Here is a 26,469-nt window from a genome sequence, read left to right on the forward strand (position 1 = left end):
TTACAAATAAAAGAAGATATTCTGAGGAATGTATGGGTCGCAATTTTGAATTTTATGGTCAATAACGATTGAATTAAATATAAACAATTAAATAAAAAATAATAATAAAATACAGAAAATAACGAATAATATAATAATATAGAAAATGATAATGAATAATACAGAATACAATTATAAAAATCTTATTTTATAAAAAAATACAAATACACTAACAGCTGCAAAATCAAGACATTTACATGATACAAATTAATTTATCGCAGTGTTCTAATGTACAGTATGAAAAATGGATATGAATTAAAAATCATGTTTATTATTCATATTATTAGTGTTTTTTAACGTTAGTTGGATGATGACAAAGTTCATCTAAATTAGAAAAACAGGACATTTTCAGCATCAGCCGATATATATCTATTATCATCCATGTTATTTTAGCATTATTTAAATACTATAATAATGTTTATTAATATTTTAAACTAGATTGTATAATTTTATTTATTTATTTATTTTAACTTAAATTCAAAAAAATTTTAGTAATTTTTTGTATTATATAAATATATATATATATATATATATATATATATATATATATATATATATATATATATATATATATATATTTGTATTTAGCAAATATTTATTTTCATTTCAGTATTTTTTTTTTTTTCGTTTTAGTACTTTAATTCAGTTTCAAAGGCAATATTTTTAGTTTACCTGTATTTTTTTCATCTAATATTTAGATTTTATTTTATTTGAGCTTTAAGTTTATTTCAATAACCACAATAACCATTGACAATAACCATATTGATATCAATCAATATCAATCAATAAATAAATCACTAATATTGTCCGATAGCCAACAATCAATATGGTAGTGTTACACTGTGCACCCTTACATAAAATGTGCAAAAAATTTTGGTAAATGGTCATTTTTCTGTGAACTGTTCCTTTGAGGTAAACTGCAATATATTCACATGAGATCTGCTTGACAGCATAAACAACTGAAAATGCATATGCATATAGATATGCCATCAACACCAATTTATTCATGCAAAGGCAATACTAAATCTCCTCAAGGAAGAAAGATTTGCAAAGAGCTTACACTGTGCCTCTCAGAAGGATTTGTAATAGGAGGCATAGTTACAGTAGCGATTAATATTACAGTGTTTTGTGTACATAATAGAGCCTAGTGACTCATTGAGCTTAGAAATAACATGCAATTTAAAGCCCATCAAACCCATGGCCTTTACAGACTCCCACAGTGAGGCTCATATATAAAACATCCATTTGCATCCGAATTTGTTCTCCCCTGAGAGCCTACATAGCAAAAAAAAAAAAAAAAAAAAAAAAAAAAAAAAAACCAATCACACCTCAACGCACATTTAGCAGTGGTTTATTTCTTTCTGCTTCCTCCCTCGAAAAAATAAATAAATAAAAACATTATCTCATTCCATCAAATATGCAGAGGACACGAGAACTTCCATTTTAATTAAATAACATTTTTAATGAGTGATGAGGAACAAACTGAAAATAATAAATATGTGAACTGTGCACAATCTCACCGAGATAAATCACAGCGATGGCACATCTGTTGTAGATTTTTGCTCAATTAGTCTTAAGCACATAGTGTTTTACAAAGCACAGTTTTGCATAATGGGATGAGCCTTTGTAGCCCAGTAATTCACGCAATAATTCCAGGCTGGAGTTAGTGAAGTAATGACTCTGCGGTGCCATATAGTGTATGGATGTTTATTGGAATGACACAAAACTACATCAAGTCTGAGCACCTGTGAAATTGAAGTTTGTAATATACTGTTTGCACAAAAAAACAACATCCGAAGAAAGTTCACCATTTTAGAGGTATTGTGATGAAAGAAAAAGGGTTTGTTCATTCTGCAAGTCACATTGGTGGGCGTGAATATGTGTTTGGGCAAGTATTATTAAATTTTACCTCCTCTTTTGTTTAGCTTGGCGTATCCAGGTGCATAGCCACTAGTGAACACAGAGGAGCTGGTGAAGGCATTGTGGGGTAGTGGTGTGACCAGAGCTTCATCACATTTTTCTATAGAAGAAAACGAGAAAAGACATTACAATCACATTAAAAAAAACAATATAAAGCAATGAAGCAATTTCAAATCTATCCGTTTAAGGAGAGTAAGATGCGGAAAGAAATTAGAGAAGCCAGTGTTTACAGAGCGAAGATGCCCATCACGGCAGACCTTTTCTGACTGTAGGCTCCATTAACAGCAGCATATTTAAGAGTCAAAGCTTTTGGAGGATGGATGCTGTGCTCCCGCTGGTCATTACTCAGGTCTGAGGGCTTCAGGGTTACAAGGCTAAAATGCCAAGGCAAGAAATCTTTTCCGGAAGATATAAAGAAAATTTGCACTGAACTGAATTTAGTTATTACTTTCAAGATGTGTGGACTGATGTTTTGAAAAAATTATAATTATTAAGTCACGAACAGTTTATTTATTTTTGATCTTTTTCAGCAGAATCAATAGAAAGGTGTTAAGGAATACACACACACAATGCACCCTCAAATTAGAAAAATGAAACAGTAAATCTCTATAAATAATGATTATTTTCATGGCAAAAACTGTGAAAGAGGTAAAGGGCAACAAGCACATGTGACAGTTATTATTTTACTTAAAAAAAATTAAAATAGAGGTGATGGTTTACATTTGCTTAAAAACTGAGCTATTTATATACAGCGAAAGAAAGAGAGAATTTTATTTTAAATGGCATATTTGACATTTTTTATAATTTTATAGACTTTTTTTATATTAAATGTAAATAAATATAAATAAATCCAGTAGTAATAATTAATTAATTACAACATATTAAAATTAATATAATTAGTGCTGGCAATTGATAAAAACATTAACAATGAGCAATACATTTGTTACAGTATACTTAAAGTTAACTAACTGAAACTTATTGTAAAGTCATTAATTTATAGAAAATGTAATGAGAACGAAACTGCAATATCTACATGCACATAAAAACAAGTTGCATATGGTATTTGGTACGTTTAGCAATTTATCAACTGATCAATCAATATTTTAATAAAAAAAAAACAATCAACAATCAACCATGACAGTTCTTCAAATTATATCTTGTTGCATATAAGCGACTGAAAATCATAATGAGGTAATGAGTGACAGTTCACATATGGCAATGCAAAGTTTAACTGTATGCAAATGAGCAGTGAAACAATTCAAGAAGTTACTGCAAGTTCCAAATCGCATACAAAAGTCTGATTTTATGCTATTGTTGTGTCTCAGACAACTGAAGACGAAAGGGTATGCCAAACTGGACAAATATCACAATGATGAATGGCAAAAAATTATATGGCATATATAAAGACAGTTTCCAGACACAAACTGTCCAAGAAGAGCCCCAGCAGACGTGACCAATAGCTGCATTTTGGTACATTTAATATGAAAAACATTCAATATATATTTTTTTCAGCCATTCACTCAATCATTAACCCTGAATGGAGGGAGGACATGTTCACATGTGAGGAGAGTAGATACATCTAATGTCTGATTCTAATCAGCATCTGCCATGTTCAAACAATATTTAGTGGGTTGTCTCCAAATCCCCAGTCAAATCAGTCTTTTGACCAGGAGTATTCAACAGAAATGCATCTCGCACAGATGGCTGTCCAAACAGAGATCTACGTCTTCTATGTTTCTCATTCTCACCAGACAATTCCCATTACCCAGAGGACATGTGAAAACAGTACACTCTGTCATGTGTTTCTTCTCAACCTGTTGGTGGATACCAGAGGTACCCAATTACAGTTGACATTACAGTGTCAAAATGGCATAATTACTGTCATCTGCAGGCTTTATGGTGACAGATAGAAAACAAACAATTAATAATTTAAGAAAATAAAGCATTATAGTTTCTCTTGAGAGAAACATGTAAAAACTTGGTTCAGGGAGTGAAGATGAACATCCAATCATCTACATCAGTTGAGTTTAAGACATGAAAATGGAGATAGTAGCACTTTAGACAATACATTCTTTCCAAGCAGCTTCAGAGTAATAAGAAAAATGACAATCAATAATACAAACTTCATCAAAGATAAGGCAAATTGAAATTCTGCTTTAAAGACAGTATATGTATGTCATATGTCAGCTCAAGTCAGTTCAGTTTGGATTCAGTTCTATTCAATGACTGTAAAGTTCAACAATAATGATCACTACCATTTAAAAGTTTGAAATAAATAAATATCTTATGGTGCAATCCAGGGAGGTTTTTGAGCCCGTAAGTCACGACTTCAAACCACGACTCACGACTCACGACTCACGACTTTGTAGCATTCCAGGCAAGTCACTCCAAACTTCCTGACCGCAATAAATTGTAGCTAGATTATTAATTTTATTGCAACGTTATACTAAAATCTATTTTTCAACATGTACCACTTGAATAAACACTGCATCTGTAGGCAATATTATCCGTAGGGGCTGCCATTGTTGTTTCATGGGCTATGTGATGTCAGAGCTCGGAACTGGGAGTACATCGATCTAGTACGAGTTCACGGGTGGGAAGTCATGGGTTTGACTGCCATTCCAGTGCACTTTCATGGGTAGAAGGTTGGAAAAACATGGGTTATGGGTTGCCTGGAACAAGGCATTACTGACCATTGTGAACGGTTCCAGGAAACTCAAATAGGGCTATTATAACATATTATACTAAAGGTCTATGGTTGTTTTCCCTCTATACAGTTCAGAAAGAGAAAAATAAAGTGAAGTTAGAAAAGCCTGAATTCAAGAGATGTGTAGCTTAGTGGTTAAAGTCTTGACTAGCAACCAAAAGGTTGTAGGTTCAGAACCCTGCCAAGAGCTATCATCTTTATGTCCCTGAGCAAAGCTATTAACCTCATTATGTCAGGGGGATTGACTGTCTAATAAATGTACTGGATGTTTGGATAAAAGTGTCAGCTAAATGACAAGGTGGGCAATGCAAAGCAAAGTACGCCAAGGCTCTAAGATCTGGCCTGTACTAGCCGATAACACAGTTTAAAATGAACTTATCAAGTCTTTAATTTACTGAAAGTGAAAAGTCAGAGAAGGACTCGCTGATGTGTCATTGTAGCTACACTTTCAGGGTAAATCATTGTGGAATAAGTAAAAGAGCTGAAGATTTTCCAAAGCAATTTCGATCATTTATGAGTATGCCTTTATGAGTGTCTCTATCCATTACTTGTCGAGCGTCGCTGCTGTCACAGCACTATAATTCTCTTTGTAGAAGCTTGTGTTGAAATGTATGTGCTGTTATTAATTTTGAAACTATGATGGTCATTATTTTGACACAGAAAGTGTAAAGGACTGTTTATTTTTACATTTTTTTTTTTGCAATTACCACAAAGGAGCATCCAGGATTGGCTTAGATGAAGGAAAACAGGCTCTGATTCTCTGTGGTATCTGGGGAGCTGAAACAGCAGAAATCAGATGGATCATATATCGGGATCATGGCAAAGACACATTACTGAGAGACCTGCAAATCGTTGTTCAATCCTAAAACAAATTTCACCGTATTCCAGAGAGGAAGACGAAAGAGAAGCATGTCACAAAATAGATTTACTTGTCCATGTGACATTTTTCTCTGTGCGAATACCTCTGCCCTGAGCAAATAGCACAACTGTCTCTGACGCTCGACCACAGAATGACAAAAATCACGAGATATCAATTCTATCATTCTATCAAACTGAAAAAGGAGGAATGATTTTAAGTTGATTTTAAGTCCATACTATGCTTGTTATCTTTGTTTATTATATGTTGTACTGGCCAGTGTGTAGGAGTGTGGAAGATATGCTATTTTAAACCATTTTCCTTATCCATTATTCTTTAACCAAAACTCTACATATTGTACATGAATATTAAGAACAGACTTTACGTGGAAAACACTGCCGGTTGTTATAGGTGGGTTATGAGGCTGATTCACCTTGCCTGAGGAAGGCACATCACATTACAGTTTTTTTCAGTCACTAACAAGCGTTTGTCCAAGCAGTTGTCACATTTTCAAAACTCTAAACACAATTAGCACAGCATCGGTCTATTGTGGCCATACCATTCACACATTTCATGTCGTTTTCACACAATATGGAGTCACTGAACACATTTCCACAATGCTTACATTTTCTTAACAGACAAGCTATACCTCCCAACAAAATTATGGATTGTTTTTGTAGTATTTACGAATGTTAACACACAACATCCCACAATAGCAAAAACAATATTCCAAACCTTAGATACAGTATAAAAACCTCTGCTTCTCGCAATGATATCAGTTCAAAAACAATATATCTAAGCTGATAATAAATAAACAATTGATTAATTGACACACAGCTGATTTATGTTGTGTAAATTGGGCCAACCACAGCTGATTCCAGTCTGGCTTAGACTCAGTGGCAGGGGTTATTTTTTTCTATTATATTGACACTTATACAATAAAAGGAGGACTTTGAGGAGTGATGTTTTTGGAAACAGAAACAGAAAAAGGCAAACACTGTAATGTCTGGACGAGGAAGAGTAAGAGCAAGGGGCCCAGGGAGAAGAGCAGGCCCAGTGAGAGATGCTGTGAGAGGCGCAGGAGCAGTGAGAGCTGCAGGGAGATGTGCAGGAGCAGTGAGAGATGCAGTGAGAGGTACAGGAGCAGTGAGAAGTGCAAGGAGAGGTGCAGGAACAGTGAGAGATGCAGTGAGAGGTACAGGAGCAGTGAGAGGTGCAGGGAGAGGTGCAGGAGCAGGGCCAAGGAGAGGGCAAGGTAGAGGTGTAAGAATGCATGGTGGTGGCATTCCAAGGGCTGCAAGAACAGTAGTCAGTGATGAAATTCGTGCCACTATCATTGACCATGTAATCAACCATGGTCTTTCACTAAGAGAGGCTGGTGAAAGAGCAGCCCAATTTGAGGCGGTCAACAGTTGCCTCCATTATACGCATCTTTCAACAAACCAACAGGTAAGTATTGCATTTTACATGGATTGTTTCTGTTATCACTTGACATGTCAATAAGGTCATACAGTAATGCATATGTCAAATTTTTTGTCCCTCTAAAAAATGCAATGTCTTCCACCCTCTGGGGGAAGAGGAAAGCTCCTAAATAATGATCAAGATCTTGCCATTGTAGAAATGGTTGTTGCAAATAACGCAATAAAACTGCATGAAATTCAAACTAGAATTGTAGAGGACCATAAGATATTTGACAATATCGATAGCATCAGCCTCACAACGATTACGCGGACATTGTCCAAACACAGAGTGCGGATGAAGCAGCTCTACACTGTTCCCTTTGAGAGGAACAGTTAGAGAGTCAAGGAGCTATGTCCAGGTATAGTGTATATTCAATTCAATGTTCAGTTCTATAAGCTTTGCACTTTGCAAGTAGGTAACCTTTACAGAAATAGGTTACAGTACAGTATGGTATATAGTAATGACATGATTTACATAAACTTTGTTTCAGAGAGTTATGGAATTGGAGGCCAACCAGGCCCCTCATGAATTCATATACATAGATGAGGCAGGATTCAATCTGTATTCAGGATTCAATAATACCGAGCGCCTCCTTGCCTTTCTCAATGATCTCCACCAGCGCTTGGTTCCAGAGCAGGATCAGGAGGGTGAAACATGAGGACCTTTGTAATTACCTGGGACAATGTGGCTTTCCATCATTCGCAAGCAATAACAACATGGTTTGAAGTCCACCCAAGACTGATATGTGTCTTCCTCCCACCCTATTCACCTTTCCTCAACCCCATAGAGGAGTTCTTTTCTGCATGGAGGTGGAAGGTTTATGACCATCAGCCACATGACCAGATGTCCCTCCTTGAAGCCATGGATGCTGGCTGCAGGGACATCCCCATTCATGATTGCCAAGGGTGGATCCGACATACCAAGCGGTTTTATCCCAGGTGCATCGCCTTGGATAATATCAGATGTGATGTTGATGAAAACATGAGGCCTAACCCTGAAGATCGCAGAGATTAGATACAGTAATTTTGTGCCTGTTTTTTTTTTTTTTTTTTTTAGTTCCGCCCTTTTTATCTGGGCTTTTTGCTGTTGTTTTTTTGTTCAGAATGCTCTTATGTGTTTCATGGATATTTTGTTCACTGTAAGCAATACTGTAAAACCTTTTCTGTTCTATCATACCGTTGTTTTTACTGTACCTCCTGCAGTAAACAGTAAAGGGAAAAAAATGCTTTTTACTGGAATGCTTTTGAATGTGAACATTACTGTACATTTGGACATACAGTACCTAACCAAGAAATTTAGTGTAAAACAGTGGATTGCATGTTTTGCATGCAAATACCTGTGAAACTGAAACCTAAAAGTCTATGCAGTTTTTGTAATGTCAACAATAGCCAGTATTTTGAAACCTGGTGTACTTTGATTGACTGCATGTACCTTGTGAGGTGAAAACAAGTGTTATTCTTTATATAAAATAATTTAATTTAATAATTTAATAATTTTAGAATAATTAAATTTTGAGTCAGATTTCCAGTGTTTTGGTAAAGTTAGTGTGTGCAAAGAAAGATGTGTTCTATTTTGAAATGAAGATTTAGTATATATTTAACAAAATGTGTTTTTGAGAAGAAAATTATCCACTTGGCCAATTGTGTTTTGTAGGTGTGAGTCTGTGTTAAGAGTTTAGAAAAAGTATCTGAAGTATGGTTAAGTGCTTGTTAGCGATTGAAAAAAACTGTAATAGCCAGCATGGTCATTATCTCATGGTTCTCTCATTCACACACTGTTAAATGTTGCTGTAGATTTAGCAACACAGTACTGTAAAAACCTACAATACTGCATTTCTATATTACAGTAAAATACCGTAATTTGTATTGCATTCTGGGTAATTTTGATCGAGCGGGAACATTTTACAGTACATTTTAATGTTGCTGTAACCTAGCTGTAACCTGGTTGTAATATGCCAGGCAATAATACAGGGTTGCTGTAAACAGAGAGCGCGCGTGACGCGCGTGACGTCAGAGCACAAATCCAGACCATTCACGGATGAAGTCTCAGCAGTTAGCAGATATCTGGATATTAATTGGTAAGTTAATTTTATAATAAGGTTTTATAATGTTACGCTATAGTGTACATATGTGAAATGACAGTGGTAGTTTAGTGGAAGTTTAGCCAGTGACGGTTGCAAAAACACTATTAACGTTAGTTAGATCTGCTGAACTCCGCTGCTTTACCGACATTTTCAAATCTTATCACTCCGTGAATTAGCGTTAACAAGACCTTATAGCTGCTAACGTTAGTTTATTTCGACCAAAACAGACTTGATTGTTGTTGGAACACAAATCGAGGTGGTTTTGTCAGTTTTAATTACAATAAATATGTTTTACGATGGCCTGCGAGATGAAACATATACTCCTATGAGACGTACACACACATACTTATTTGAGACGCGAGCACAGACACACAAAATGACATAGAAGAGTATGTGCGCGAGTTTGTGTTTGTGTGTGCTCTCGTCTCACGGAGTATGTGCGTGTATAGTTTGTGTGTACTTTAAGTATACAAGTATGTGCTTGGAGAGTTTGCGTGTATGTGCGTGAGCACATTTAGGTGTGTCGTTGTAAATTTCATATTTATTTGTTTGAGCATTCTGCAGTATACATGTATGTGTGACTACTTAGTATATGTGTATGCAAGTGTTTCATATACTGTATGTATGTGTTCGAATGAAGTTTTATTTAAGACCTAGAAGTCTCAAACATTGTTCTTTCTTTTTTTAAGGACATTCAATCACGACAGCATCCAGGTGGATGCTGTCAATCGAGGGAAGAGTTTTGTTGACACTGGACAACAGTGACAATTTTATAACCGCCTTTGCAGTGCTTTTTGCAAGCTATTATATTTTTAACATATTTGTACCAGGAGTCTGCTGCATGTACATTAGAGCTTGCTCAGAGGCAAGTAAATTTATTTCTGCATTTCACTTTTGTATTTTATTTCTGCATTTCACTTTTGTAATAGAAGCATATTTATTGAGTTGTATGATATTTCTAACAGGTTCCTCGTCAGAATTAACCCGGAAGACGGCAATGCCAGCATGAAATTAAAGTGTACAGCCAGACAAGGAGTGAGCAAGAAAACCAAGAGGGTGGTCCAGAGGAAAGTGACAACCATCAACCCTCATGTTAATAGTTTTATTCGGTCGTTGATGGAGTTTGAATGGAAAACGTCAAACTAAACACACACACACATACAACACAAACATATACATACAGATGTTTGTACAGTTAAATCATACACTGTCAAACATACACATTTTTGTACAGCTACACTCACATCCACACACTCGCCTACACACACACACACACACACACACACACACTCACACATTCACAGACACAAATCGTACACTGTCAAACATACACATATTTTTGTACAGCTACACTCACATTCACACACTCGCCTGCACACACACACACACACACACACTCACTCACACATTCAGACACAAATCGTACACTGTCAAACATACACATATTTTTCTACAGCTACACTCACATCCACACACTCGCCTACACACACACACACACACACACACACTCACACAATCACAGACACAAATCGTACACTGTCAAACATACACATTTTTGTACAGCTACACTCACATCCACACACTCGCCTACACACACACACACACACACTCACTCACACATTCACAGACACAAACCACACACTGTCAAACATACACATATTTTTGTACAGCTACACTCACATCCACACACTCGCCTACAAACACACACACACACTCACACATTCACAGACACAAATCGTACACTGTCAAACATACACATATTTTTGTACAGCTACACTCACATCCACACACTCGCCTACACACACACACTCACACATTCACAGACACAAATCATACACTGTCAAACATACACATATTTTTGTACAGCTACACTCACATTCACACACTCGCCTGCACACACACACACACACACACACACTCACACATTCACAGACACAAATCGTACACTGTCAAACATACACATATTTTTGTACAGCTACACTCACATCCACACACTCGCCTACACACACACACACACTCACACATTCACAGACACAAATCGTACACTGTCAAACATACACATATTTTTGTACAGCTACACTCACATTCACACACTCGCCTGCACACACACACACTCACTCACACATTCACAGACACAAATCGTACACTGTCAAACATACACATATTTTTCTACAGCTACACTCACATCCACACACTCGCCTACACACACACCCACTCACCTGCACACATACACATACGACACAAACATATACATACACGTTTGTACAGTTACCAATTGATATTCACAATCATACACCCACTCACACATTCACTGACACAAATCATACACTGTCAAACATACACATATTTTTGTACAGCTACACTCACATCCACACACTTCCCCTGCACACACACACACACACACATATACAACACAAACATATACATACAGATGTTTGTACAGTTACCCATTGATATTGATACACACACACGCTTGTAAACTGTGTGTCCCTCAGTGTTTGACAGTTCTTGTCTTTTGAGGGTTGTGTAATTTCGAAGTCCTGGAGTTTTTTTTTTTTTTTTTTTTGATGTTCCTGTTAATTTGAATCCTGAATTTGCAAATTAAATGAACTACATTGCAGTTCTTGATTAATCCTTGAATTTATCCATGATTAATAAAAAAAAATGTTTTTGACAATAACATTGTTTGGATTGTCTTTTAATTTGCAGTTATTCTGATGTTGCATTTTACAATTGTAATCTATAGATTTCTATACTGTAAATGACTAAATATTATATAAATGTAATATTACCATTATTATTAAATTGAAAATTATATTATTTAGCAATAATATATCAATATAAATATTACAGTACAATACCGTATAATTAATTACAGCAGAAGCAGTACAATTACAAAATACCGTAAAAATACAGTACAGTATTGTCTTGTAGTTTACAGTAATGTTTGTATGTACTGTAAATTGAATTACAGTACAGTTACTGTAAAACAGAATACAGTAACTTGCTGGCCACCGTGCTGCCAGTACTGTACTGTATAAATACAAGAAAATTGTTAACAGTGCACCGCTCTTCCGTCCTGCCAAGACTGTCTATTTCCCAAAGCAGTTTGAGCCTGTTTTATGTCAAATTTGTTTTCTCACAGTATGTGTGCTGCGATAACAGTGAAAGGCACCTGTGCAATGTTCTAGTGATTAGATAAAATCCAGAAAATGCTATAATATACAGGGATCTTTACGCATCTCCCTAATCAATTTACAAGCTGAAAAGATTCTACATAAACATCTAAAGACTAGCTCACATCAGCACATCATTAATTCAGCTCAAACTTTTGTCTTTATTTGTTGCTGAATGCCCTTAAAAGTGTCATATGACGTTGCTAAAAATAAGATTATTTTATGTATTTTTTGTAATTAACTATGTTTATGCGAATTAAGGGTCAAAAAACACATTATTTTCCACATAATATACATTATTGTTTCTCTTCTATGCCCTGCCTTTCTAAAACGTGATTTTTACAAAGCTTATCATTCTGAAAAGTGAGGTGTGCTCTGATTGGCCAGCTATCCAATACGTTGTGATTGGCCGTTAACATATAACCATGTCTGCATTTGTGATAGGAGAAACAACAATCAACAATCGCTACTCTACACTGCTCAAAACTCACATTTGAATCATCAGTGGCAAATTCTTTAAATATGAAAACATACTTACAGACTATGAGTACGAAGTACTTTACTTGAAGACTTTACTTGAAAAGTTGGAATTACCCCACTTTATAAAAACAGACGTTGGCCATGCAAGCTACTCTCCCAGGAAACTGTGCTTGTCCTCCGTAAAATACGCTGCACACATCTGAATATTTGGGTTGAACTGTTCTGGAACAGTGTTGTAAATACAACTTAACCACTGATTTCTAGTTGAGTCCTCTTTTGGAAGGCCGAACTAAGTAGTTTCACGATGAACAACACAGCGTCTCCACAACATAGCAGCGGTGGGAACAGCTAGAATAAAAGTCATGTCTTCTTTCTTTGCGTGAACATTTGGGTGGTGTTATGCAAATCTTCCAACGTTGTGATGTAGACATGTGGGGGCATGTTAGCATTAGCCGTTTTAGGAGGGTGTGGTTTACTGTTAACTTTGATAAAAAATGTCTCTTTGGATTTGAAACTTTAGTTTTTGCAACTTTACAGATCTTCTTTATGCACCAAGAGCTTGTAACACTCCAAAAAGAATGGGAAAATTTAAATTGCATCATATGTTCACTAGAAGTCATCTAAAAACAAGAAACACATATACTTAAACTGATCAGCCACAAAATTAAAGACACCAAGTAGTTCCGACTTGTGCTGCCAAAACAGCTCTGATGAACATGAAGCAAGGACTCCACAAGACTTTTGATTATGTCCTTTTGTATCTGCTTCCAACACATGAAATTCAAGAACTGACTGGCCATTTGCTGCCTAATATATCCTACCCCTTGATAGGTGCCACTGTATATAACCAATGTTATTCATTTATATTTTTATTATTTGTGAGGAGAACATGACATGATCACTTGCCAAATAATTCCAATGTACTTTTTTTATCTTTTCAATGTCTCTGGTGTCACGCTGTCTGGTCTCTGTTTCCCTGGGTGTCCACTAGTGGTCTCACTTCCCCATAGGCACCTCACCGCAGGCACTACACTTCCCACAAAGCCTTGTCCCTTCATCGCGGTAATTGCACTCCTGTTAATTGCACTCAGGTGTCTTCACTTATTAGTCATTATCCTCCGTAAATATCCGGTCTGTTTCCTATTGTCTTTATGGAGTCCTTACTTTCCGTCCCCTAGTTTCCTCGCGTTTCCTAGTCCTTGAGTTCCTGTTCTTGTTACTGTTTGTTTGGTTGTTTGTTTCGGTTTGGATTATGTTGGCTACGACCCCGGCTTGTTTTTGACCCTGATTTGGATTACCCTTAAGAAAACCACACTGCACTTGGATCTTCCGTCTCCTGTGTTCCTGTACGTGACATCTGGAGTGTGAACTCATGTAGTGCTTTGACTCATTGTCTGTGCTCCAGGTGCTCTGCCCTGTGATGTTCTTCCATTGTTTCCCCTTTTTGTGATGCCAGTGAATCTTCTGAGGAATATCTTTTGTACAAAACAACCGTGGAAAAGTTATAATTTAATTTACTAAGTTTTAGTACAAGATATATGGAATATATTTAATGTTTTTATTCTTCCATTTGCATTAAAGTGTTCAGTTCTATCTATACAGTTCTGTATCTGCTCACTACAGTATGAAGGCAAGCAATCCAACAATTGGTGTCTCCAGCACTGTTAGATAGATTCAACATCAACAACGCAAAAAAAAGATATATATATATATATATATATATATATATATATGTGTGTGTGTGTGTGTGTATGGACACCTGCACCTCTTCTATCTTAATGTGCACCTTGCTTGATGATCAAATCTTGTACCGCTGGCTATTAGCTGTCAACTGGGTGTTTCCTGAAAGCTGAAGGGGGCATTTTAATCATAGTCAGGTCTCGACTGACTGATCTGCTCAAGTAAAACTGAGTGATCAGCCTCTATGCAAGATCAAATTTAGTTTTTTCCCCACTCCATTCAGTGAGCATCTGACGACTGATTTGCCACAGCCCCCAGGTACATTTGATCATGGATATGTGCGTGTTGAGAGTATCTCAGGTGAAAATGATGGATACACTCTTGGAGAATTAAAAACAGTTTGAAAAATGTTGCTGTCAAGAGAAGTCACACGGTGTGGTAGAATCAGTTTAATTAAAAAAAATTACAACAATTTTACCTAGTAATGGCTCCTTTTCGGTTCAACAGTAGATTATCACCTTATCAATTCATAATTTATATCACTACAATAATGGAAGGTTACATTCCACTCTTGAGGATTTATAGCAGAGAAATATGATAATATGAAAAGAGAATGACAAGATGAAAAGTGAGTAACTTCTTAAACCTGATTGTGGGAGATTCAAAGACATTTCACAGTGGAATATAAATCAGATTTGGCATTCAAAATCTAATTTAGATTTGGGAATAAAAAGAAAGTTTCAAGAAAAAAAAAGAAATATTATGGTGTAAAAGGAATAAGAAATATTTAAGATTCAAGGAGGGACACACCAACTACTAAGAAATTTGGATTCAGATAATATAATTTGTAATGAAAAACATACGCTATGTAGAAATGTATTAAGAAGAAAAGAAAATATATAGAAATAAAAAGAAAATATAATGACTATATTATTTTGAAATATTATGGAAATAAGGGATATAAAATAATAATAAAAAAATATATAATTCACTATGACTTTATATAACTCACTATGATTTTAAATTCTGTAATATTTGTCTTAACAAACTAAAAAAAAGCATAAAAATATTTTTTATTCAATCTATTCATCTATAAAATAATGTATAATTTACTGTATAAAAATATACATAATTGCAAGATTTTTTAAAGATTACAGTATACTTTACATAAGTTATTTTTGTTTTTGCGATCATTAAATGATGACAAAGTTCATCTAAATGTGTAAATAGAGTAAATGAGCATGTGCAATTAAATAGGCAATATCGATACTGATTAAATAAAGGGCCAGGTTTATTAAACATGGCAAATTAGAGTGAGAGCGCAATTCCAAAAAAGCAGTAATGGGAGTGAAAATTTCTGCTGGTGATTTGCTGTCAATGCAGCAAATTAAAGAGCACAGATGCAGCCAGATCATTTCCATAATGACCAAAAACAATCTACCAAGAGCAGCACAAATTAGGGTGTGCTTTAAGACATGCTTTTGTTGAGTGTTAAATAATGATGTAAATACCAGTAATGATGCAAACTTTAGTAAATCACATTGCGTGATTCATTTTAATCCTCTCCTCCCATAAATTTTGCATCTGAAAGGGAAACTCATACAAATGCATATTCAATAAGGTCAGTTGCAAAGATAACAGTGTCCATGCCTTTTAAGCGCTGATCCTTCACTGCGTGTCTTTAGTAAATCCTGACAGAACTGCCAGAATCTGGCCCAAAATCTCTAAAATTGCTGATTTAGATTTTTAAATCAATACATTAATGATTTACTAATCTGTGTAGATATTTTTGTTGCAGCAATCATATATTAGATCTGCATTGAACAAGCTGTTTCCATTGTGCCTTCACAATTGAACTTTTTTTCTCCCAAAGTGATAGAGAAAAATATGGTATCTGTCAAGCAGATCCATTTTTGCGTCAGACAGTTCAATTTCAGTGGGTTTAATAAATGAATTTGGCTGCACCCTTGTGTTTAATATCTCATTTGAATAACCATGCTATATTTCGCAAATCAGAATCTCTCAGAGCTTAAATCTTCCAATGAATATTAAATTGTGTCCTATTTTGTTCATCCCCAATTCTGCTTTTCCCATCTAGCAAACATGCAGCGTCTCCATGCAGTTTGGCATGAGATCCCATCTGTGAAATTGTTCTGTGGTCACTGTGAAAACATTCTGAGGAGATGGAATTAAAAGCATCAGAGAGGCAGTGGAAGGGTGGAGGAGGAGTGACGCAGAGCTACGGCTGTTTCTCGCTAAAGGGATCCATGCCATCCACTATTACTGGCTCTATTCAATCAAGAGATACAGAGAGGGAGAAAGTGGCTTATCAACAAATGACAGCTACACATGCAAGCCACAACCAGAGTCACAGTTTTCCAGCAGCCATACTCAAGATGACAAGCATGCCAGATGATCTCATTGGTCGTCTTGATGCTGTGGGCAACGATGATGCTTCCACTAAACTCTGGGTGACGAATCTCTTTCCTTCACCATCAGTGGATAAAATAACTAAATAAATAGGGGAACAGAAGCAGGCATGTGGACTGGTGTGCCATAGTGCTTCAAAAAGTCCACTAATCACTTGCTGCACCGTACTGACACTCTCTTGCTCTCTCTCTCTATACTTCAAGCTCTCTATCGCTCTCTCTCTCACACACACACACACACACACACACACACACACAGACTCACAACGCTGACAATAATGTGAAGTCATGAGCCATATCTGTAATGTGTGTGAAGCTGTAAGAGGAGATACTGATGAAATAAAGGAACTGACTGTAAGGCAAGGATTTAGAAAACCCTTACTTTTACATTTATAAAATTTACTGCCAGTAGAAGGAAAATTAAAGATAAATGAGGTTCAATCCATCTGTCTTGCCTTAATCAAAGTGGATTATGTGTGTGTGTGTATATATATATATATATATATATATATCAGTTACATAGTTATATCTAGTATATTACGTACATGATCAGATTTCTTGTAAATAATTTTTTTATTTACAACGTAATCTTTGTTAATATATCTCGTCAGTCAAGCCAGTTCTCTAATCAGTGGTAAATTCCATCAGGTGCGTGATTTCACATCCACATTCATTATCAGCGTTGATTTGCGCAGCTTGTCAGTTAATAACGGCTCCGTGTAGTAACAGCTGCTCTATGTGAGATCACGCACCTGATTAGAGAACCGGCTTTCCTGACGAGATGCGCTTTAATTATTGGTCGATATTTATCGTGCACCCCTACTATTATTAAAGTAGTTTAACTGTGATATATACATGTGATGTAATTTTAAGGTACATCAAATGAAAAAAAAAATTTCATAGCTTTTTATGTCTTCAACTCCAACATTTTAGCTTTTCTTGTGCCTCAGGTCAGAACACAGCTAATTTCCTTTGAAATACTGGAAAAAATGAAATCATACATGTTTAAGTACTAATAATTTACCATAATTGAGATCAGTGAATAAAATTCAAAAAGTTATACACTGTTAGTCTGCTTTCTATTTTCATAGCACTCTAGACAGATATAAACTCCACAACAAACAATAACAAATGTTAATCCATTATGGATCCAGTAAAACTTACAGTTACAGTGGTAAAACATTATGCACTGATACAGTGCACAGCAAACATATAGTAAAAGTGATATATTATATTTAAAAAGAATATGTAGTACAAGTTGTAGTAAAGTGAATAGTATAATAAAAAAGCAACAGTACAGTAACATAAGTGAAATAATACACTTATAATAGCAACAATTATATGTATAATACCATAATAATTTAATAATAGATGAATAATAGCAAGTAGAACATGTAATATCAAAGGTGGAATAATGCAGAATAGACAATAATGAATAAATGAATAATAAATTATATAGAATATATAAATTAAATAATAGTGAAAAGTACAGTTTTATAACAGTATTTGTGTAATAGTTATTAAACAAAGTAAGACACAACTGAAGATAAGTAAAAAAAAAAGAAGTTGTAAATTCAAAATTGTATTAAATTAATGTGTTCTTTGTTAATTAATGTGTGTGTGTGTGTGTGTGTGTGTATATATATATATATATATATATAGATGTTAACTGATGTTAACTGTTAACTGATGGACTGAATTCATGTGGATCATGTGAGCTTTCCTGCCTGCGGGTGTCGCTGTTGGACAGTGTTTTCTCTACTTCCTGTTGGCCTTCTGTAGCAAATTGTAGCTCCGTGTAGCTGTTTTTATTTTATTTTTTTCTCTAGAATCTTTATCTTACTATCACTCTCTGTTTTTTAAAGTGGTAAAATATAACTTAATTCACACCATATTTCTGATATTATCGATCAATCTTATCAGATTAACTTTGATCGTTCACTTTTATTTTATTTCCGTGAGTGCAGTACACCTGCAAAGCGTTAGCACTCGTTAGCTTGTCATTAGCGTCTTCATTCGAACCTATCGCTGTTTTCTTTTCTCCTCTCCCTCGCTCCAGTTTTTCACAAGTTCATCAAACAACCGCAGTAAGAATTTTCATCAAGCACGGTGAGTAATGGCTTCTCCTATCATTGTTTCTTGCACCTCTTGCCACATGTACAGTTTATCTATCTCTGTCGCTGATGAGGGATTCACATGTGATAAATGCAGGGAAATAGTTAGGCTGACAGAGAAGATTTCAGAATTAGAGACACGCATCCAAACTTTAATTGAGGACAGTAAAAATGTTAGGGCTCTAGATACGGATTTGGATGCGTCTAGCTCAGGGATTCCTGTACATTGTTCGGTTCCGGAAACAGAGCCCCAGCAGCAGGGCAACTGGGTGACGGTGAGGCAGCGTAGTCGTGGGTCAAAACACCGCTCTTCTGTTCCGATCAAAACATTAAACAGGTTCTCCCCACTCAGTGATGCACCCACTGAGAAACCTGATGAAAGTGCTCTAGTTATTGGTGATTCTATTGTACGGAACGTGAATATAGAGACACCAGCCACCATAGTCAAATGTTTACCGGGAGCCAGAGCACCTGACATCTTGGCAAATTTAAAAGTGCTGGCTAATGCTAAACGTAAATACAGTAAGATTGTTATTCATGCGGGCGCTAATGATGTTCGACTTCGCCAGTCGGAGATCACTAAAAATAACATTAAAGAGGTTTGTGAACTTGCAAGCACGATGTCAGACACTGTAATATGCTCTGGTCCCCTCCCTGCTTACCGTGGTGATGAGATGCATAGCAGATTGTCATCACTCAATGGCTGGATGTCTAAGTGGTGCCCACAGAATAACATAGGTTTCATAGACAATTGGACGAGCTTTTGGGGCAGACCTGACCTGTTTAAAAGAGATGGTCTTCATCCCTCCTGGGGTGGCGCCACTCTTCTCTCTAGAAATATGGCAAATAGTCTTAGTGTTTATACTTGACTAACTGGGGCCCAGGTCAGGAAGCAGACAGACTGGCTAAACCGACCGCCTGCTAGCTGCCTCCCGTCACAGAGGTCAGTTAATTCTCAGCACATAGAGACTTTTTCACCTAGATATCACACTATAGAGACTGTGTCTGTTCCCCCGAACTAGAAAAACCAAAAACCTTCCAAACCAAGTTAAGATTAACAATTTAATTGAGGTTCAACAAATAAAAAACAGAAGTAATATGGATAAACAAATGATAAAGCTTGGCTTATTGAATATCAGATCCCTTTCTACGAAAACACTTTTTGTAAATAATATGATCACTGATCATAATATAGATGTACTCTGTTTGACAGAAACTGGCTGTTATTAAGCCTCTCATCAAAAAACCACAACTTGACCCCAAAGAACTAGTTAATTATAGACCAATCTCGAATCTCCCTTTTCTGTCCAAGATACTAGAAAAGGTGGTATCCACACAATTATATTCCTTCTTAGAGAAAAATGGTATATGTGAGGATTTCCAGTCAGGATTTAGACCGTATCATAGTACTGAGACTGCTCTTCTTAGAGTTACAAATGATCTGCTCTTATCATCTGATCGTGGGTGTATCTCTCTATTAGTTTTATTGGATCTTAGTGCTGCGTTTGACACAATTGACCACAACATTCTTTTGCATAGACTTGAATACTTTGTTGGCATCAGTGGAAGTGCATTAGCATGGTTTAAATCGTACTTATATGACCGCCATCAGTTCGTAGCAGTGAATGAAGATGTATCCTATCGATCACAAGTGCAGTATGGAGTACCTCAAGGCTCAGTACTAGGGCCACTACTCTTCACGCTTTATATGTTACCCTTGGGAGATATCATCAGGAAACATGGTGTTAGCTTTCACTGTTATGCTGATGATACTCAGCTCTATATTTCTTCGCAGCCCGGTGAAACACACCAATTTGAAAAACTAATGGATTGCATAGTCGATATAAAAAACTGGATGACGAGTAATTTCTTACTGCTAAATTCTGAAAAAACAGAGGTGTTAATTATAGGACCTAAAAACTCTGCTTGTAATAACCTAGAACACTGTCTAAGACTTGATGGTTGCTCTGTCAATTCTTCGTCATCAGTTAGGAACCTAGGTGTGCTATTTGAGCGCAATCTTTCCTTAGAAAGCCACGTTTCTAGCATTTGTAAAACTGCATTTTTCCATCTCAAAAATATATCTTAATTACGGCCTATGCTCTCAATGTCAAATGCAGAAATGTTAATCCATGCATTTATGACCTCAAGGTTAGATTATTGTAATGCTTTATTGGGTCGTTGTTCTGCACGCTTAGTAAACAAACTACAGCTAGTCCAAAATGCAGCAGCAAGAGTTCTTACTAGAACCAGGAAGTATGACCATATTAGCCCGGTCCTGTCAACACTGCACTGGCTCCCTATCAAGCATCGCATAGATTTTAAAATATTGCTTATTACTTATAAAGCCCTGAATGGTTTAGCACCTCAGTATTTGAATGAGCTCCTTTTACATTATAATCCTCTACGTCCGCTACGTTCTCAAAACTCAGGCAATTTGATAATACCTAGAATATCAAAATCAACTGCAGGCGGCAGATCCTTTTCCTATTTGGCGCCCAAACTCTGGAATAACCTACCTAACATTGTTCGGGAGGCAGACACACTCTTGCAGTTTAAATCTAGATTAAAGATCCATCCTCTTTAACCTGGCATACACATAACATACTAATATGCTTTTATTATCCAAATCCGTTAAAGGATTTTTAGGCTGCATTAATTAGGTAAACCGGAACCGGAAACACTTCCCATAACAACCTATGTACTTGCTACATCATTAGAAGAATGGCATCTACGCTAATATTTGTCTGTTTCTCTCTTGTTCCGAGGTCACCGTGGCCACCAGATCCAGTCTGTGTCCAGATCAGAGGGTCACTGCAGTCACCCGGATCCAGTACGTATCCAGACCAGATGCTGGATCAGCACCTAGAAAGGACCTCTACATCCCTGAAAGACAGCGGAGACCAGGACAACTAGAGCCCCAGATACAGATCCCCTGTAAAGACCTTGTCCCAGAGGAGCACCAGGACAAGACCACAGGAAACAGATGATTCTCTGACTTTGCTGCAGCCTGGAATTGAACTACTGGTTTCGTCTGGTCAGAGGAGAACTGGCCCCCCAACTGAGCCTGGTTTCTCCCAAGGTTTTTTTCTCCATTCTGTCACCGATGGAGTTTCGGTTCCTTGCCGCTGTCGCCTCTGGCTTGCTTAGTTGGGGACACTACATCTACAGCGATATCGTTGACTTGATTGCAAATAAATGCACAGACACTATTTAACTGAACAGAGATGACATAACTGAATCCAATGATAAACTGCCTTTAACTATCATTTTTGCATTATTGACACTGTTTTCCTAATGAATGTTGTTCAGTTGCTTTGACGCAATGTATTTTGTTTAAAGCGCTATATAAATAAAGGTGACATTGACATTGACATTGACATATATATATATATATATATATATATATATATATATATATATATATATATATATATATATATATATATATATTCATTCAAAGAGTTTTCTTTATTTTCATGATTATGAAAATTGTAGAGTCACACTGAAGGCATCAAGGGCTATTTGACCAAGAAGGAGAGTGATGGGGTGCTGCGCCAGATGACCTGGCCTCCACAGTCACCTGACCTGAACCCAATCCAGATGGTTTAGGGGTGAGCTGGACTGCAGACAGAAGGCAAAAGGGCCAACAAGTGCTAAGCATCTCTAGGGGAACTCCTTCAAGACTGTTGGAAGACCATTTCAGGTGACTACCTCTTGAAGCTCATCAAGAGAATGCCAAGAGTGTGCAAAGCAGTAATCAAAGCAAAAGGTGGCTACTTTGAAAAACCTAGAATATGACATATTTTCAGTTTTTTCACACTTTTTTGTTATGTATATAATTCCATATATAATTCCACGTGTTAATTCATAGTTTTGATGCCTTCAGTGTGAATCTACAATTTTCATAGTCATGAAAATAAAGAAAACTCTTTGAATGAGGTGTGTCCAAACTTTTGGTTTGTACTGTATATATATATATATATATATATATATATATACATATATATATATATATATACATTTTGCTATTGACAACTTGACAACTTGCTCATCATCACGACCCAAACCTAGAACTCACACTTTGCATTCAGTTAACAAATCCATTCTAATCATGCATGAAATAGAAGTTTATAAACTCTAAATACATCCTTTACAGGTGAACTTGAAGTCTTTATTCATTCAAGATGTTCAATAATAGATCATCTTTGATTCGGTAATACAAGTTCATGGTCTGATTCGTGAACAGATGATTCTTTTGAGTCAATCTTTTAAAATAATCATTTATTTTGTTGAATGAAACCAATTTGGAAACCAATGGTTCACAAATTGGATAGATCTGAGGTGCAGGGCTCGTAAACCGCGAGCTAGATGTCCTGAGGCTATTGTGTTTTCCAGTCGGGCTCCAAAATATATCACCGCCCTGCCCGACGGGCTATCTTTCTATTAGGCTATTCCTAACTTGATTTGCGTTCTTGACTCACTTGAAGGGGTGAAACGGATCATAGTTGATCATTTGCACTTGTTTCTAAATCTTGCCGATTCAAGCATATTAAACAATTTGTGCACTCGTTCAATGCACGTGCTGAGAGCAGCATTTCAGACAATGCGAGTACATAGAATTAATTAATCTTTCGCGTATCATTACTTCTGAATGAACACATGCAAAATTATCTCAAAATAATTGTCTCTGCAAGTATTCTCATAAACACAGTTGGCTATGTTTTAAGTGAACTTATACAGTGGCCTGCTGCTCAGAGAAAATCGCTGTCTGGATAAATCTGTCTCTCTCTTTCTGTTAATTAGACAATGTGAAAGGGGGCGTGTTTCAAGATACGCAATGGAGTAGACCAAAATAAACATTGAGGGAGGGGAAAACATTCATGCAAACAAAACACTCCTTGTCGGCTGTGGCCGCGGCGATCGACTCACTCATCCATATATACAGCCCTGCATAAAACACAAATTTAGAAAAAGTTGTTTATTTTTCAATATGTTACTGCATTGGAATGTTTGGGGTGTGAGTGTAGGCAGTTTACATTGTACAACAAAATGTCAAGATATAGTTATGTTTAACACTGACCAGAATATGACCCCCCCCCCCTCAAAAAAAACTTTCTTTTAATACAAATTAATAATCATTATTACAACATCAAGAGCAATAATCAACAATGATTTTGTCATGATATATGGGGCGGCAGTGGCTCAGTGGTTCATGTAGGTTGTCTATAAACCGGAAGGTTGGTGGTTCAATCCCTGGCTCCACCTGACCAAGTGACGAGGTGTCCTTGATCAAGACACCTAACCCCAGGTGCTCCCGACAAGCTGGATGGCGCCTTGAATGGCTGACACCGCAGTCGGTGTATGAATGAGTGTGTGAATGGGTGAATGTGAGGCAACTTGTAAAGCGCTTTGGATGGCCATGTGGTCTGTTGAAAGCGCTATATAAATGCAGTCCATTTACCATATTGAAGCTTCACCCACTATGAGTTAAGATTTGAAAGCCTTAGTGATCTGAAACAAAGAAGACGACAACCAGAAGGTGCGCAGTAATGTGCTCATGCTTATAATGGGGAGGGAGGGGTGTGAGTGTAGGCAGAATAGGCAAAAAATATAGAGTATTATTTAAAAGAAGTCATGTACAGAACTACTATCCAAAACATCATCAGATGAAAAATAGACTCACAGTCAGAGATAATTTTTCCCTCTGGAAAATTTAAGGTTCAACAAAAGCAATAAACAGGTGGTTGGACAATAACAATCGAACCTCCGAACACAGCTGCACCACATCACCACAACATATTAAAACCCCACATCCATTCACACACTCAGGTTGCGAGTAATTAAGGCCAAACTGTATTTTCCAGCAAGCCTCTTCATTCTGACCCAGGCTTGAGATGGTATATTATGGGATGGCGTTCCCAAGGAGCAGGGCTCGCTCGGGTTAATGGGAGTCTGAGGTTGGTGAAGCTGTACATGTAGAGCGCTAAAAGGTTGCAGCTTTGTTCTAGTGTCAACCAGCGGACTTTAATTAAAGCAACAACATTAAACAAACACCGGCATGAACGTTCACCAGCAACGTGCACATGCACACACCTAATGTTTCATTAGGGCAGGGCAACGCCATTGGCCGGGGTATTGCTAATGCCTTTGCAGTGTATTGGCTCTTTCTTACTCATTCTGAAGGCTATTAGCAATGGATTTATTGAGCCGGAGCCCCATTTCCCTTTTCAAAATTCCCATCTTCAGAATTTCATGAAATTAATGCTGTGTACATAATAGCCCTAATTACACTTCAGGGAAAGAGAAAATGTGAAATATTATGGGTAGCCAACTAATAATAAAACCAAATTCTAATTAAAATCTTTGACATTGCTTGAGTATCAGGCGACAAAGAAACAATGAATTACACTACGAAATTTATATTTCCCAAACATTACTCAAAGCTTCCTCTAAGATATGGATTTCTGTATCCTACATCACATGCTCATGCTGTAACTTCACATGATCTGGAAAATAACAGAATAACTTAAGTTTGATCCAATTCATTCATCATTTATCCACCTTTCCATGTCATGTGTATAATAATTTTATTGTTGAAAATTGTATCTGTTAAATAAATAAATTGCAATAGCAAACTTTGTTGTTAAAAAATGCATTGTGTTAAAATATATTTAAATAAAGTCAGATTCTCTCATGTAATTTACAACATCTGCTGCAAGAGATTTTTTCTTATGTCAATAAAAACTAAAACAAGCCAAACTAATCTCGAAGTGAATCAAATGAACCTGAAATCAAATTAGAAACTAATCGAATCTTAAAATCTGTATTGATCCCTAGTGCTAATACAGATGCTCTGTATCACCATCTAGGACAGGGATTTGCTTCCTAACATATATATATATATATATATATATATATATATATATATATATGCATGAAGTGTTTATAATAAGACCCATAACATGCATTTACAAAATGTTCATTTCATGCTGACTTTAAAAAAATATTCCAGAAGAAGAGATGGGGAGAGTTTCTTGCTTATTGTTCTCATTTTCTTCTCTCTGGTGAAAAAAATGTAATGTCAAAATTAACTTGCTGTGGCCTCCTAGCAGCTTCCAGTATTAGTTATTAGCTGTGGTTTGTTCCTTTTTTGTTGTTGTTCTCTTTTTCTTTTTTCACAGAAAAGCTCAAATGCCAACAGGAATAATGGGATTAAAATTAGGTACACATATTTGAAAATAATAAAATCCCCATTGTTTTCCAGGTTGTTCAGTCTAGGGTCTTTGAGCTGTGTGTTTTTAATAAAGGAAGAAATTCGATGTAATGAGGACTACTGGAGTAAATGTGAAGTTACAAGAAACTACATGATCCATACAAACATGAAAAATAAAAATGGTTGTGTTCAGAACTAAAGTTTATAACTTTGACCTTCAAAACTGCTAATAAAAGACAGCACAAACTGAATGAACTGCTCAATTAGACATTATACTTTACCACAGACAACACACACACAGGATATAA

At 36.3% G+C, this 26,469-nt stretch overlaps 1 protein-coding gene across 1 annotated transcript in view; it reads right to left on the reverse strand.

Moving 5' to 3' along the window:
- Positions 1–26,469, reverse strand: part of LOC132123913 (contactin-associated protein-like 2) — a 394,838-nt gene that overhangs the window by 228,234 nt on the left and 140,135 nt on the right. The window contains exon 2 of the mRNA XM_059534600.1: positions 1,949–2,059. Coding sequence (XP_059390583.1) covers positions 1,949–2,059 — 111 coding nt within the window. The remainder of the gene's footprint in view (positions 1–1,948; positions 2,060–26,469) is intronic.

This window comes from Carassius carassius, chromosome 42 (assembly GCF_963082965.1).
Source record: "Carassius carassius chromosome 42, fCarCar2.1, whole genome shotgun sequence".
Lineage (NCBI taxonomy): Eukaryota > Metazoa > Chordata > Actinopteri > Cypriniformes > Cyprinidae > Carassius > Carassius carassius.